The sequence below is a fragment of the Heterodontus francisci genome, chromosome 9, assembly GCF_036365525.1.
Source record: "Heterodontus francisci isolate sHetFra1 chromosome 9, sHetFra1.hap1, whole genome shotgun sequence".
Classification (NCBI taxonomy): domain Eukaryota; kingdom Metazoa; phylum Chordata; class Chondrichthyes; order Heterodontiformes; family Heterodontidae; genus Heterodontus; species Heterodontus francisci.
In genome coordinates, this window is record NC_090379.1 from 108911350 (window position 1) to 108927814 (window position 16465).

The window sequence follows — 16465 nt, forward strand, 5'->3', positions numbered from 1 at the left end:
TGAGAGAGAGAGAGAGAGAGAGCGACAGAGAGAGAGAGAGCGACAGAGAGAGAGAGAGAGCGACAGAGAGAGAGAGAGCGACAGAGAGAGAGAGAGCGAGCGACAGAGAGAGAGAGAGAGAGAGAGAGCGAGCGACAGAGAGAGAGAGAGAGAGAGAGAGAGAGAGAGAGAGAGAGCGCGACAGAGAGAGAGAGAGAGAGAGAGCGACAGAGAGAGAGAGAGAGAGCGACAGAGAGAGAGAGAGAGAGAGCGACAGAGAGAGAGAGCGACAGAGAGAGAGAGAGAGCGACAGAGAGAGAGAGAGAGCGACAGAGAGAGAGAGCGACAGAGAGAGAGAGAGAGCGACAGAGAGAGAGAGAGAGCGACAGAGAGAGAGAGAGAGCGACAGAGAGAGAGAGAGAGCGACAGAGAGAGAGAGAGCGACAGAGAGAGAGAGAGAGCGACAGAGAGAGAGAGCGACAGAGAGAGAGAGCGACAGAGAGAGAGAGAGCGACAGAGAGAGAGAGCGACAGAGAGAGAGAGAGAGCGACAGAGAGAGAGAGAGAGCGACAGAGAGAGAGAGCGAGCGACAGAGAGAGAGAGCGAGCGACAGAGAGAGAGAGCGAAGAGAGAGAGAGCGAGCGACAGAGAGAGAGAGAGAGAGAGAGAGAGAGAGAGAGAGAGAGAGCGACAGAGAGAGAGAGAGAGAGAGAGAGAGCGACAGAGAGAGAGAGAGAGCGACAGAGAGAGAGAGAGAGCGGACAGAGAGAGAGAGAGCGACAGAGAGAGAGAGAGAGCGACAGAGAGAGAGAGAGAGCGACAGAGAGAGAGAGAGCGACAGAGAGAGAGAGAGCGACAGAGAGAGAGAGAGCGACAGAGAGAGAGAGAGTAGAGAGAGAGAGAGCGACAGAGAGAGAGAGAGAGCGACAGAGAGAGCGACAGAGAGAGAGGAGAGCGACAGAGAGAGAGAGAGAGCGACAGAGAGAGAGAGAGAGCGACAGAGAGAGAGAGAGCGAGAGAGAGAGAGAGAGCGACAGAGAGAGAGAGCGAGCGACAGAGAGAGCAAAAGGGTGACTCGGTCAACTGTTTTGGTTGAGGAATAGACATTATCCAGGACACTGGGAAGATTCCCCTGCTCTTCTTCAAATAACATCATGGGATTTTTAAACCCAGCTGAGAGGGAAGAAGGGATCTCATTAACGCCTCATTCAAAAGACATCATGTCCAATCGTGCAGCATCCCCAGTAAAATGGAAATAGATCAGCTAATAATCTGAGATTAAAACTTTAATGATTTCACTGAAACCCTGAGATTCAAATATTGCCTTGAAATAACTGGGGTATAATAATTTTACACAATTCCATTAATTCCTGCACCATGGTCTTATTCTTTTTTCCACTTCTGGAAGCTTAAAACTACATTAGTGACCAGCTGTGAGTCAGTGAACAACAGTTGTGAAACCTTTAATGTAAACTTAAGTAGTTTGAAACCGATTACCAGCAAAAAATACCTAGTCATACAAATGAAGAGCACAGGGTGCACAGCATGGAAGCAGTGCTTGTCTCTTTCGTTCCAAATATTGTGCTGTTGCTTAAAAAGCGGAAATAGATCTTAATAAGTTGTCCTATAATCAGAGATGCTGGAAACAGAGACATCTGTACTGTTAGCGGTGCCCTTTGTTGTCTCCAGCTAGAGTTCTATTCTTTGGAACACTGTTGTACTGCTGATTAGAAACAGCCTGGCTTGCACAGAATTCCCTTTCCTTTTTAAGTTGTATCTCGCCTCCTCCAACCCCTTCTCCTTGCCTGGCAAAGGTTCACAAACAGGACAATTGCTAGTATCTCAACTAAGTGGCCATTCTTCATCCTTTCTAGTTCCTCCCCCGCCCCTGCACCAGCCTATCACAAAACCACAGCAGTGGGAGTTTGTCTCCAATTGGCATGATCCTTATTGTATATTGGCTGACCCTTTCAATCACCAGCTGGAAAGGTTTTAAATTTTAAGTCGGGATGGCGACATTCCAATTGGGTATTTCATGAATCAAGAGTTTCACTCTCTGTTCGTGAGGGAAGGAACCTCAACTCACAGCAGGGAAAGCTTTGTGTGTCTGCTTCTAAGCTGCCTTTTACTTGCAGTACAACCTTGACAAGGGCAACGGGGAGCCACAAGTACCTGTACTTTTATCCATCTTTATAAAAATTGAAAACATCCACCAATTCTCTTCAGGACTTTAACACTGGCCAGTGAAAAGCCTGGCAGCCTGAGTATTGGCCTAGATTTGAGTCAAGATGCAAGATGAAAGCATAATGTTTTAATACACCAAGTCACCACAGTTCTGCTTCAATAAAAAGGCTGCTCTTCTGGACTGAATTTCATTAAAAGTCTTTAAGTGGCAGGATACCACAAACTGAATACTGCATGGATATGATTACTGGGGAAAGGTATCAAACCTCCATAAATCAGGGCACCTAAATTTTGTGTTTAAGAAATTAGAGTAGCATCATGGTCAATTTAATTTGCAATATGTCTGCTAATGAGCCCAGATGCATAGGAATGCCAACTCCTCTCACTTCACAAGGCAAGTTAAGGAAATATCTCAATATTACCACAAACATGTAGTGTTTCACACTGATTGAGTGCAGTTCAAAACCCAATCCTGTGAATCCTTCTACTGGACTATTTTCTCCCCCTTGTCTCACAAAGGTGCTGATAATAGCTGAGATATGGTTCCATGGGATCAGCTGCCCTTTGGTACCTTACCCAAGTGACCATTCTTAATATACAAACCAGGACAGTAGACGTTGCAGGCTATTCAGCTATAGAAGGGTTGATAATACAGCCCAACCTGCTCCTGCCCTCACCTCGTGTTCATTTGTCTGTACTTTCCAGTAGGGGCCATTTGACAACATTTAGAATGGAATTCAGGATGATTTTTCCTTCCTTGGGTACTGCAATCAATTATAATGCCTCAAATGTTGGCCCAGCTTCCTTTCAGGGATATACAATTAAACAAAAAAATTAAAATGTTGGCGCATAAATGAACTTATTAAAGTCCAATCTCACGCTTCACACCTAGAAAATTAGCCTATTCTTCCACTAATATCCCTATGCCCTCCTGCACTTGGAACTGAAGTCCTACTTGACTATTTCTACACCCGGACCCTATATCCTCACCTCAGGACCATAACAGGATTTGTGTATCGACATTCTCACTTTCTCCATCACCTTAAATCACTGATCCTAAACCTACTTCACTCTCTTCTCTTCAGCACACTTGCCATCTTATCCCACCATGTTTGAATCCTAAAGTCAATCGCACTCTCACCACCCAGGCTTCAACATTACTCTATATCACACCTCACCCAGACTCCATCATCGTCCTACCACATCACCACTGCAGCCACACTCTGCTGCCCCACCTCACCGTCTCTACCCAAACCCCATTCTCTGCAGACAGGTCCTGTCATTATCCTACCTCACCATCCCCACCCAGTCCCCAAACATCACCCCACCTCACTCTCTGCGTATAGACTTTATCACCCCACTGTACTCACCCAAGTCAGACCCTACTGCCTTATTTCACTCTCCCCACCCAGACCTAATCACCTACTGCATTCTCCCCACCCATTCTACCTCACTCCTCAGTCAAAACTGCAGCTGATTGTGAATTAAATTGATGCATCAAAGTCACAGAATAAATGCTGATTTGAACGAAAATACAAAAATAAAACGGTATAAGTGCTGATGTACATAACCAGCTTGATTTCCTTTTTAAAAATAATCATTGGGTGCTTCACTGGGTGGATGTACTGGCACACCCTGATCTTTAAAGATAGATTGTAATGCTCCTTATTGGCCAAATGCTGGAAGATTGAAACTCAGATTATCACTAGAAATACTAACTTCAATCCAACAGTAACGGTTTCAGGCGAAACAACTTGTATTTTTTTTCTCACTCTTCTGAATGTGTTGAAATTGTCATATGATTCCATTGGCAATGTCAGCCTTTAAGTACCTCAACAAAATGGCTACTTTTGTGTGTGAGCTTGATTTTTGGCAAGAGTCCAAGTGATTGGAATTTAATAAGTTACAGGTTTCTGACCTGCTGTTGCACTTACCACTTCATCTAAATTCTTTGCAATCTTAATTTCCTCTTCCTCATTGAGCTGGGCTTCTCTCTCACGGGCCTCCAAGTCTGCAATTGAACAGCAATGTGACATGCAACTAAGCTCACAGGTATAAAAATACCCTACCAGTAATAGGGAAACTGTAGTAAATATCAACTTTTGCATATCTTCCCCAGTGCTGGGTTTCAAACTTTACTGTCTGTTTACACATTTAAATTGAAGTTTTGTGCTCATAGAGGTAAAAGGTGTTTGTTCTGTACAAATGAATACTTTTCGTTGACAGTGCCTATTATTAGCATTAAGCCCTCCCAAATGAAGTATGGCACAATTGGATAGTGAGTAAAGCTCCCTCTACTTTGCCCAATCTTAGAAGAGCACCTCATACTCTACAAGGATGGCATATTCTATCTCTACACCATGACTCCTGTGGTCTTTGAGCAGCATTACTTCTAAGTTCATTTGGACTGAATTAGGAGAGGTTTGTGCCGTTGCACATTATGGACTGGGTTGAAATGTTCAAACGTATTTTACATTAGATTCTTATTCACAGCAGTCAAAGAAAAAATTCATCCCAGTCGTCTGTTCTGAATTCAACTATAATGTGTTAGCCCTGGCTTTCATTCGCAGACCTGAGCAGGCCTTTACCTGGCTTTAGGCAGCTCCAAGGACTATTCAGTGCAACTGTGCATCACACTGATAGAAAATACACAAAGGTACTCCGAATGATTAATCCTTCCACCCTGTGTGGAGGTGCCGGTTGCTTCCTAACAGTAATATGGCTAAGATTGAACATCTGTGTATGAGGGAACTGTGTAACCAAACCTACATCTCACCAGTCCAGAGCAGAGTACAGTGCAGCTTTAACATGCTCCACTATTGTCCCATGATCATAACCCGCTCCTGGGCATTTAAGAGTCCCTTCTGTCTCACATTGTTATTCACTAACATTTTGTTGTCAGCCACAAATCCCAATAAATAGCTCACTACTTTTCAGGAATGTGGCAAAGTACCATATCATGGGGGTAATGAGACATGGGTCTCTGCCTGCAACTTCCCCAGTGATCTAGCAGTCACGCAAGCAAAAATCCTTTTTGGCAGGAACAGTTCTATTTAAATACTTCACACTCCTCCTCCTTAACTAAAATATCTGCATCGTCCCCCTCTTTTGTGAAGACAGACGCAAAGCATTCATTAAGAACCATACCAACATCTTCCGCCCCTACACATAGGTTATCTTTTTGATCTTTTATGGGCCCTACTCTCTCCTTAGTTATCCTCTTACTCTTAATGTTTTGATGAAACATCTTTGGGTTCACCTTGATTTTGCTTGCCAATATTCTTTCATGTCCTCTCTTTGCTTTCCTAATGTCCTTTTTGATTTCATCCCTCCACTTTCTATACTCCTCTCAGCTTTCTGTAGTATTGAGTTCTCGGTGTCGGACATAAGCTTTCCTTTTCTGCCTTATCTTACCCTGTAGGCTCCTTGACATCCATGGGGCTCTAGATTTGGCCACCTCACCCTTTTTGTTTGTGGGAACATATTTACTCTGAACGCCTTGAGTCTCCCCTTTGAATGCCTCCCACTGTTCTGACCCTTCAAGTAGCTGTTTCCAGTCCAGTTTCGCGAAATCAGTCCTCAATTTAGTAAAATTGGCCTTGCCCCAATTGAGAACACTAACTCCTGTTCTATCTCTGTCCTTTTCCATAATTACGTTAACACTGACTGAACTATGATCACTACCACCAAAATGCTATCCCACTGACACCCCTTCCACCTGTCCATCTTCATTCCCTAAAACTAAGTCTAAAACTGCACCCTCTCTTGTTGGACTTGTTGCACAATGGACAAAAAAGTTCTCCTGAATGCACCTCAGGAATTCTGCTCCCTCAATTCCTTTCAGACTAAAACTATCCCAGTTAATATTGGGGTAGTTAAAATCCCGATATTACTGCCCAATTGTTCTTGCACTTCTCAGAGATTTGCCTAAATATCTGCTCTTCTATCTCCCTCTGACTGTTTGGAGGTCTATAATACACTCCCAGCAGTGTGATTGCCTGTTTTTTCTTCCTTAGCTCAATCAATATGGCCTCATTTGATGAATCTTCCAACATGTCATCCCCCCCCTCACAGCTGTAGTAGTTTCCTTGACCAAAATTGCCACTCCCCCATATCGCGTCTGAAAACTCTGTAACCAGGAACTTTGTGTTGCCATTCCTGTCCCTCCTTAAGCCATGTTTCTGTAATAGCTATATCATACTGTCTATCTGTGCCCTTAGCTCATCTGCTTTATTTGCTATACTCCTTGCATTGAAATAGATACCCTTGAGCACTGCCAAACTCTTCTTTAAATTTTCTAACCTTTGTTTCCTCTGTCTTCCAGACTCATCCATTAACTTTCTGCCTTCCATTTTAATTTCTGATTTTGTCCCAACTGAGTCTACACTCAGGTCCCCATCCTCCTCCAAAACTAGTTTAAACCCTCCCCAACAGCACTAGCAAAGTGTCCCGCAAGGCACTCGGTCCCGGCTCTGTTCAGGTGCAACCTGTCCAGCCTGTACAGGCCCTATCTCCCCCAAAGTGGGTCCCAATGTCCCAGGAGTCTAAAGCCCTCCCTCCTGCACCATCTTTCCAGCCATGCATTCATCTGTCTTATCCTTCTATTTCTATACTCACTTGCGTGTGGCACTGGGAGCAATCCGGAGATTCCTACTTTTGAGGTCCTGCTTACTAATTTCTTACCTAGCTCCCTAAATACTGACTGCAGACCACATCCCTCTTTCTACCTATGTTGTTGGTTCTGATGTGGACCACGACTGCTGGCTGTTTACCCTCCCGCTTCAGGATGCTCTGCAGCCGTTGAGTGAAATCCTTGACCCTGGCACCAGGGAGGCAACACACCATCCTGGATTCACGTCTGCGGCCAAAGAAACACCTGTCAGTTCCCCTGACTATTGAATCACCTTTCATTATGGCTCTTCCAGTATCCCTGTACCCACTTGTGCAGCTGAGCCACCCATGGTGCCATGGACTTGGCTCTGGCTGCACTCCCCAGGTGAAGCATCACTTTCCTCAGTATTCAGAATTGGATACCTGCTGGAGAGTGGGATGCACTCAGGGTTCTCCTGCACTACCTCCCTAATTCTTTTTGACTGCCTGGTGGTCACCCATTCCCTCTCTCCCTGCATACGTTTAAGCTGTGGGGTGACCACATCTATAAACATGCTATCCATGTAGCTCTCATCCTCATAAATGCACCGCAGTGTCGCCAGCTGCTGCTCAAGTTCCAAAACCTGGAGCTCAAGCTGCCGCAATTGACAACACTTCCTGTATCCTGGAGAACCAGTTGTGCAGGAAGTAACCTGGAGCTCCCATATAGCACAGGAGGTGTACTCTCGAGGTTGAAGCACCCCTGCCATTCCTTTATTTATTAGTTAACCTCTTATTACTGTTAAAAAAATACTAATACTACAACACCTTAGAATTAATAAAACCTTACTAGTACTGATAAATCCGACTAAAAATCAATGCAGTTCACTAGGTAAAATAAACCTTACTCAAAAAAATACTCACCAGCTACTCACTTGTAAAAAACACTCACCATAGTGGCGCAGGGCAAGGATAATATACTTAATGAGTACTTTATAGTAGTGTTCACTAAGGAGGTGGAATCTGACAAAATATCAGTGGAAGCAGAGAGTGGAGCCAATGGAGAAGATTAAAATCGAGAGGGGGAATGTCCTAAAACGACGGGCTATGCTTCGGGTAGATAAGTCTCCTGGTCCAGGTGGCTTGCATCCCAGGTTGCTAAAGCAAGTGGGGATGGAGATAAGAGGGCTTGCCATAATCCTCCAACCTTCCCTGGATATGGCGGAGGTGCCAGAGGATTGGAGAGTGGCAAATATGACACCCTTATTCAAGAAAGGGTGTAAGGACAATCCTAGCAACTACAGGCCAGTTAGTTTAACATCAGTGGTGGGTAAGATTTTAGAAACAACCATCAGGGAAAATATCAACAGACACTTAGAGAGGTTCGAGTTAATTAAGGATTGCCAGCATGGATTTGGAAAAGGCAGATTGTGCTTGACTAATCTAATTGAATTTTTTGATGAAGTAAGAGAGAAAGCTGATGAAGGAAGTGCAGTGGATATTGTTTTTATGGATTTTAAGAAAGTGTTTGATAAGGTACAACTTAAAAGGCTGGTTAACAAAACTGAGGCTCACAGAATAGGAGGGTCAGTGTGCAATTGGATAAAAAAATTGTCTTAAGGACACAAAACAGTGAGTCGTAGTAAATGGTTGCTGTTGAGACTGGAGGATGGTAGACAGTTGTGTTCCCCAAGACTCAGTGCTGGGACCACTGTTTTTCTTTTACTATATATACACATGACTTGGATCTTGGACTACAGAGCAGAATCTCAAAATGTGCCAATAACACCAAATTTGGAGGTTGTGGCAAACATTAGAACATTACAGCGCAGTACAGGCCCTTCGGCCCTCGATGTTGCGCCGACCATCTGACCTACACTATTCCATTTTCATCCATATGTCTATCCAATGACCACTTAAATGCCCTTAAAGTTGGCGAGTCTACTACTGTTGCAGGCAGGGCGTTCCACGCCCCTACTACTCTCTGCGTAAAGAAACTACCTCTGACATCTGTCCTATATCTTTCACCCCTCAACTTAAAGCTATGTCCCCTCGTGTTTGCCATCATCATCCGAGGAAAAAGACTCTCACTATCCACCCTATCTAACCCTCTGATTATCTTGTATGTCTCTATTAAGTCACCTCTCCTCCTCCTTCTCTCTAACGAAAACAACCCCAAGTCCCTCAGCCTTTCCTCGTAAGACCTTCCTTCCATACCAGGCAACATCCTAGTAAATCTCCTCTGCACCCTTTCCAAAGCTTCCACATCCTTCCTATAATGCGGTGACCAGAACTGCACGCAATACTCAAGGTGCGGCCTCACCAGAGTTTTGTACAGCTGCATCATGACCTCGTGGCTCCGAAACTCGATCCCCCTACTAATAAAAGCTAACACACCATATGCCTTCTTAACAGCCCTATTAACCTGGGTAGCAACTTTCAGGGATTTATGTACCTGGACACCAAGATCTCTCTGCTCATCTACACTACCAAGAATCTTCCCATTAGCCCAGTACTCTGCATTGCTGTTACTCCTTCCAAAGTGAATCACCTCACACTTCTCCGCATTAAACTCCATTTGCCATCTCTCAGCCCAGCTCTGCAGCCTATCTATGTCCCTCTGTACCCTACAACACCCTTCGACACTATCCACAACTCCACCGACCTTCGTGTCATCCGCAAATTTACTAACCCACCCTTCTACACCCTCTTCCAGGTCATTTATAAAAATGACAAACAGCAGTGGCCCCAAAACAGAACCTTGCGGTACACCACTAGTAACTAAACTCCAGGATGAACATTTGCCATCAACCACCACCCTCTGTCTTCTTTCAGCTAGCCAATTTCTGATCCAAAGCTCTAAATCACCTTCAACCCCATACTTCCGTATTTTCTGCAATAGCCTACCGTGGGGAACCTTATCAAAAGCCTTACTGAAATCCATATACACCATATCCACTACTTTACCCTCATCCACCTGTTTGGTCACCTTCTCGAAAAACTCAATAAGGTTTGTGAGGCACGACCTACCTTTCACAAAACCGTGCTGACTATCGCAAATGAGCTTATTCTTTTCAAGATGATTATAAATCCTATCTCTTATAACCCTTTCCAACATTTTACCCACTGTGAGGATGATAGGAACTGCCTGCAACAGGACATAGATAGGCTAGCAGAATGGGCGGACAAGTGGCAGATGGAATTTAATACTGACAAGTGTGAGGTGATGCATTTTGGCAGAAGGAATAGGAAGAGATAATATATACTTAATGGCACAGTTTTAAAGTGTGCAGGAACAGGGGGACCTGGGGGTGCATGTGCGTAGATCTTTGAAGGTGGCAGGACATATTCATAGAGTAGTTAGTAAAGCATATGGGATCTTGGGCTTCATAAACAGAGGAATTGAATACAAAAGCAGGGAAGTTATACTGAACTTTTATAAAGTTCTGGTTAGGCCCCAACTGGAGTATTGCATCCTGTTCTGGTCACCATACTTCAGGAAGGATGTGAGGGTCCTTGAGAGGGTGCAGAAGAGATTTTCCACAATGGTTCCAGGGATGGAGGATATCAAGTTACAAGGTTAGGTTGGAAAAGCTAGGGTTGTTCTCCTTAGAACAAAGGAGATTGAGGGGAGATTTATTAGAAATGTACAAGATTATGACAGGCTTCGTTAAGTTAGACAAGAATAAATTGTTCCCATTAACTAATGGTACAAGGACTAGGGGACACAGATTGAAAGCTTTGGGCAAAAGATGCAGGGGGAACATGAAGAAGCATTTTATTTTTTTACATAGCAGGTGGTAATGACCTGGAACTCTCTGCCCACAAGGGTGGTGGAAGTGGAGACAATCAATGACTTCAAGAGGAAGTTGGATGGACACTTGAGAAAAATAGACTTGCAAGGTTATAGGGATCGAGCAGGGGAGTGGGTCTGACAGGATAGCTCCGTGGGGAGCCGGCAGGGACTCGATGGGCCTAATAGCCTCCTTCTGTGCTGTAAATGACTGAAAATAGCCTCGGGGCCATATTATGAGTCCTGACGCTCTGCTTGAAGAAGCATTTGCTTTGTGAACTTTTTTTCTGTTTGTTAGTACTAAACACAACATATTTCATACTTCGGTGCGTTATTTTATTCTGTGACCAAACACCAATTTTTCTTTTGGGAAATGTTGAACGTTTGCAATTTTAATTGTGACGTACTTCAGTGCGGGCTTCATGGGAACACTTCCCTCCTTTTTGCATCTAATGTCAGGAATGGGTAGTCATTAAGACAGATAGCACAAAGGAATGTTCCCTCGGCTCTGTGCTGTCAAAGTCTCCAAGGTCAGCCACAGAAAAGCTTTGAGGTAGATTAAAATCCTTTCAGAATGCTTAAGTACTCTGATGTTATTCATTGGTCAGCTGAGATACAGCTTTCCCTGGACCGTTCCAATACTGTGCAAGTTCAACCCCCTGCCCCCCAGCTCACCCCCGGGCTTCATTTGCCACCTCAATCGTTACTAATTCTCTTCAGTATCTCACATACCGAGCTTTACTTTCTTCCTCCTGTTGTCGAGTTTCTGGTTCCTCTCTGCTGCCTGCTTTTTGGCTTTTCTGATTTTATCATAGGATGCCTTGAAGAGGTAGACAAATAACAAAAAGTTAACATGCTCATCACAGATACCATAAGAGATGTAAGCTAAGGTGGTTTAACCATAATAATCTGCCATTGATATATTGCCTGAAGTACTCTCTCTGTTGCTGGCACTGAACAATGCAATTCCATGTCTGACATCTTAGATTTAATTTTTCATGGGTCCAAAGAGCCAGTAGAGGTAGGGCAGCACATGGGCCTCCATTTCATTTGCCCTCCAACTGGCCAATATAGGGTGGACAAAGCACTGCATTAGGAAAGTAGTGCTCAAACAGTAGGGCTGATAGTCTTAGGTCTCGGCTCCAGTGCTGTTCTCCCACTGCACAAGGGACAACAGTAGAATGTCATCATGCATATCTTTGTAATACAAGTTGAGAAACCAACATCAATATTTTGTATTCTATATAGAGTTGCACTCAGGGCGTGTCATGGCACAGATGAAAACATTCAGCGCCAAGACGGGGATTGAAAGGTATACAGATGAGTAGCACAAGACAAAAACTGTGACCACAGGCTGTGCCGTGTGAAAGTTGGTGATGGATCTATTGATTAATGGCTGCGATTAAGGTAGTCGGGAGACTGGTGATTAAGTGGCAATCCCCTGTTCCTGTTATGATGTGGGACCTTGTAGAATGGAGAGCATGCCAGCAATTGTTTACAGCTGGAAAAGGCAGTCCACTAGGATCAGAACATATGTACAACATATGTCATATCGACGTTCAGTTTATATCACATGTCTGTGCTGAACGCCAGAATTTCAGGAACCAGTTTCAGAATGGGAAAGTGAGATTGATTATGTAATTATGCAAATAACAGAACATGGAGTACGTTTTAACATAGGGTCTGTGAGATTGGTGAAACATGGTTCAGTTGGGTTAAAACATAAAAAATGCTTTTCCATTTTGTCTATTTTCATCTGAAGGTCTTATGAAGTACAACTCCAGAGACACCAACTTCAATCCAGTACCTCAAGCCACCAAGTTGCCATTCTTCATATGTGAGCACAGAGAGTACTCACTGGCAGACTTTCAAAATTGTTCAAGCAGTTTAGCCAAGCATGATTTTGTCCTCATTCACATGTAGTTTTCAGAACAGATCATGAGATAGTGATCAGGATTGAGAAACCTAGCTGAATATTCCCTTCTGTAGCCCAAAAATACAAGATCAGTTGTTGTCCTTCCACCTCTATCTGCTGCTCTACATGAAACCAGCTAACGCAGCTCAAACTTAGGACCAAACCTGGGACCTTCTGGTCTGTACAGATTAGCACGACACTTGACAGTATATTTATTCACTAAACAGTAAGGAGAATAAAAGTCAAATATTGTCAATACTACAGTAGAGTAAAGGATTCTGAAAATGTGTTTCAATTCTACCATCTGAATCTCATATAACAAGAATTCCTTTTCCTTAAGACAGGAGCTGGCACACAGTAAATGACAACTGGACATTCTGTGTGAAGATGCATTTTCTGTTCTGGGAAGAAACATCAATGAAGACAAAATGAGGGCAGCCTTTAAGTGGAAGTTAGTGTAGGCTTTATACTGATGCCAACTTGTAACCAATCATCTGCTGAAAACATTTTCAAGTGCGTTGCCTCTCCACTAGGAAAGAACTGGCAAACACTTGTAAATATTATCCTCGTAACCACCGTCTGGTGTAAATTACAGTCCATTTTATTCATGAATTGTGGTGCATGCAGTGGTGAGAGCTGCAATGTAATGATTGAGAAACACAGCATGAAAAACAAACTCACCATCTACAGTGCTCCAAGTTGAAACCATCTGCCTCAATATATATTTAAGAATGCAAAAAAAGCTCTAAATTGGAAATCTCGTTCTAAGGTCACTGGATGGTCGATGTGACAAATGGAAACATGTCACATTGGTACAGTGGGCAGCACTTTTCTGAGGACTGGGATGAGGCAAGGCAGAGGGTAGTTTACTCTGCATCTAACCAATTCATGGGATACTGTAGAGGCAGCTTTACTCTCATCAAACCAATCCTGACATGATTTCGCAATGCCTGATGAGGCAGCATAGAGAGTGTTTTACTTTGCATCTGCACAATGCTGTATCTGGATTGGGACTGCTTGATGTGACAACATAAAAGGGGCTTTGCACAATGTCTAACCCAAGTTGCAATAGGCTTAGAAGAGCTTGGGAAAGCCCCTCAGTACTAACAACTCTCACCTTGACAAGCATGAGAATTCACCAAAAAGAAGGTTCACTTGCACATAATAACCTATCACAATTGCTGGAAAAGTTCTTAGCCATAGAAAGAATGACAAGGGATCATGACTGTAGAAGCTTTTATCGCTGAAAATTGCCAGGCCATGAATATGTTCCAATGGTGTCAGGAACCTTACCTTTGCTGCTGCATCTGTAAGAACTTCCAGAGCCTGGGATAATTGATGGAACAATTCCACTACAAATAAAAAAAGTGAATAAAAAGAGAGCAAGTCACTGTGGATGCAAGATCAATTGCAATTTTCAAGACTGAGAACGATAGAATTTTGTTAGATAAATGCATAAAGGATCATGGAGCAAAGCAGATAAATGTCGTGGAGGTACGGTTCAGTCATGATCGAACTGAATGGCGGAACAAGCTTGAGCGGCTGAATGAGATGTTCCATTATAATGATAGGATATGTATTGGTATCTGCAGATGACGAAACAAATGAGAACCCTAGTGCTTGTGGTTCTGTATTAGCTGAGTTTAAAATCCCACCAAATTGGGAAACTGGATTCAATAAATTGGGCAATTTGCATTCTAGCAACAAAAAGTGACCGTGAAACTTGCTGGATTCTTGTTGGAAACCAAACTGGTTCAGGGCAGGGAAACTGCCATCTGGTCCACACATGACTCTAGTCTGATCGACTCCCTTTGCCCTCTGAAGTTGCCTAAAAAGCAATTCAGTTGTACAATCTCTAAATCCTATCATACCTTCTCAGGGCAACTAGGGGATGAGCAATAAATGGGATCGTGCCAGAATTGCCCAACCAAGCACCAAATAAAACTTAGCAGCTTGACCCCCTCTTGACTGAAGAATGATACAAGAACTGGAGTGGAAAAAGACCTGAAAGATGGAGGAGGTTTGAAATTGTACCAGAATAATAATACACTATTGTGTAGTATATTCTTTCTTCAATAAATAATGAATTACTTATATCCCTTACGACACTATCCCTCTTGCTAACCAGTTCCTCAACAAGCTCATGAACATTCATTGAAAGCATAGAACGAGAAAAAGAACAACTTCCAATTATGTAGCACCTTTAAACATAGGAAAACGGCTCAAGGGACTTCACAAGAGTATCAGATAAAAACTGACACTGAGCCAAAGGAAGCCATATTAGCAAGGGTGACTAAAAACCCGAGTCAAAGAGGCAGGTTTTAAAGAGGGTTGTAAAGTAGCAGAAAAAGTTTGAGGCGAGGAGACGTTTTTTGAGGATATTCCAGAGCTCAGGGCCTTGATGGCTGAAGGCACAATCACAAAAGGAGTGGGGGATGTGCAAGAGGCCAGAGTTGGAGCAACACAGATATCAGAGGGTTACAGGGCTGGTGGAGGTTACAGAGATAGAGAAGGGCAAGGCTATAGAAAAATTTGAAAGCATGGATGAGGATTTTAGGAGCAAAATGGGCTGAGGCAAAAGTGGAGCTAGGCGATGTGACAGAGGTGGAAGCAGGAAGTCTTTCTGATGCAGAGGATAAGGGGTCAGTTCAGTTTGGGGTGAAATAGGACATCAAAGTTACATAGAGTCTGGTTCAACCCGAGACACTAGACCACGAGGGGGATGAAATTGGTGGCGAGGGTAGAGAGTTTGTGGCAAGGACTGACAACAATAATTTCAGTCTTCCCAATGTTTAACTGGAGGAAATTGCGGTTCATTCATGACTACATGTTAGACAATCAGGCTGACAACACACAGGCAGTGGAGGGTTCGAAAGAGATGATGGTGAGGTAGAGCTGGGTGTCATCACCATCATGAAAAAAGTTATTTGGTCGTATTTTGGGCCCTTTTGTAATCTTGGCATGCTCTCAACACTGTCCTCTGCAGACAGGTATAATCAATCCAACAAAAGCTTGAGTGAAAATTCTGTACACTCTCTGATACCAAAAATAATCCAAACGAAACTTCAGAATTTTTAACCTAGCCTCATATCTTTGTACTACGATGAACAGAGGGCTAGTCTCCCCGGACATGCTGAGAACCAATGAGTACTATGGAATACTTCTAATCACCCAAGCCAACAGTTACCCTTTACGCTTCCATTCCATTTCAAACTAGATATCTAGTCCTTTTGGAAGCAGTTTATCGAGACAGCATAGTTACTGTTTCACGTAACCACCACTCTGTGGGTGTCGCGGGGGGGGTGGGGGGGGGGGGGGGGGGGAGGCAGGGAAGGGTTGGGGAAGATTCCAATTTTGCTTGAGGCTTACTGATTTTGAACCTCGTCCTTCTCATTCTTGTCTTCACAGTTCAAGTTGAATAATTTCCCTGCGTTTACATCATCTGTGCTCTCTGCATATTAAGTACGTGGATCGAGCCTCCCTCTCAATCATCTATTCTCCAAAGAAAACAAAAATTTAACACTATGCATTTCTCCTCCCAACCCTCACATTCCACAAACAATCCCTGTTGCTCTTATCTGAACCTTTGCTAATGCATCAATGTCCTTTCAAAGGCAACATACCCAAAGTTGCAGATGCCATTTCAAATAAGGCCTCATCAGTGATCCCTACAAACTTGGAATAACTTCTACTTATTGTCGACATATTATTCACCACAAACCCAAAGGTTTCACTTTGGTCTCTTCCAGAGATATAATTTCAGATTCCTTTATTTCTAAATTATCCTCACCATCTGAAGCAACCACCCCCCACTGCCCTTACCCCCATCTTTCCTACTATCTGTATTTCCCAAGCATCCTACACCACTGCATATTAAATCAAATCTTATCTTCTAGGATGTGCCATGTCACAGCAATCTTTATGATATTTCCTTTAATATTACCCATGTATCCAGTATCTAGTGTAATTTACAATCTACGACCTGCAAGATTGATTCCTGGTTG

At 43.4% G+C, this 16465-nt stretch overlaps 1 protein-coding gene across 2 annotated transcripts in view; it reads right to left on the bottom strand.

Moving 5' to 3' along the window:
- The window catches only part of dnajc17 (DnaJ (Hsp40) homolog, subfamily C, member 17), a 197614-nt gene that overhangs the window by 131433 nt on the left and 49716 nt on the right, over positions 1 to 16465 (bottom strand). For both annotated transcript variants that reach the window (XM_068039660.1, XM_068039658.1), the window contains exons 3-5: positions 13755 to 13813; positions 11279 to 11366; positions 4098 to 4174 (exon numbers count right to left, since the gene is read on the bottom strand). In XM_068039660.1, the coding sequence (XP_067895761.1) occupies positions 4098 to 4174; positions 11279 to 11366; positions 13755 to 13813 (224 nt within the window). The remainder of the gene's footprint in view (positions 1 to 4097; positions 4175 to 11278; positions 11367 to 13754; positions 13814 to 16465) is intronic.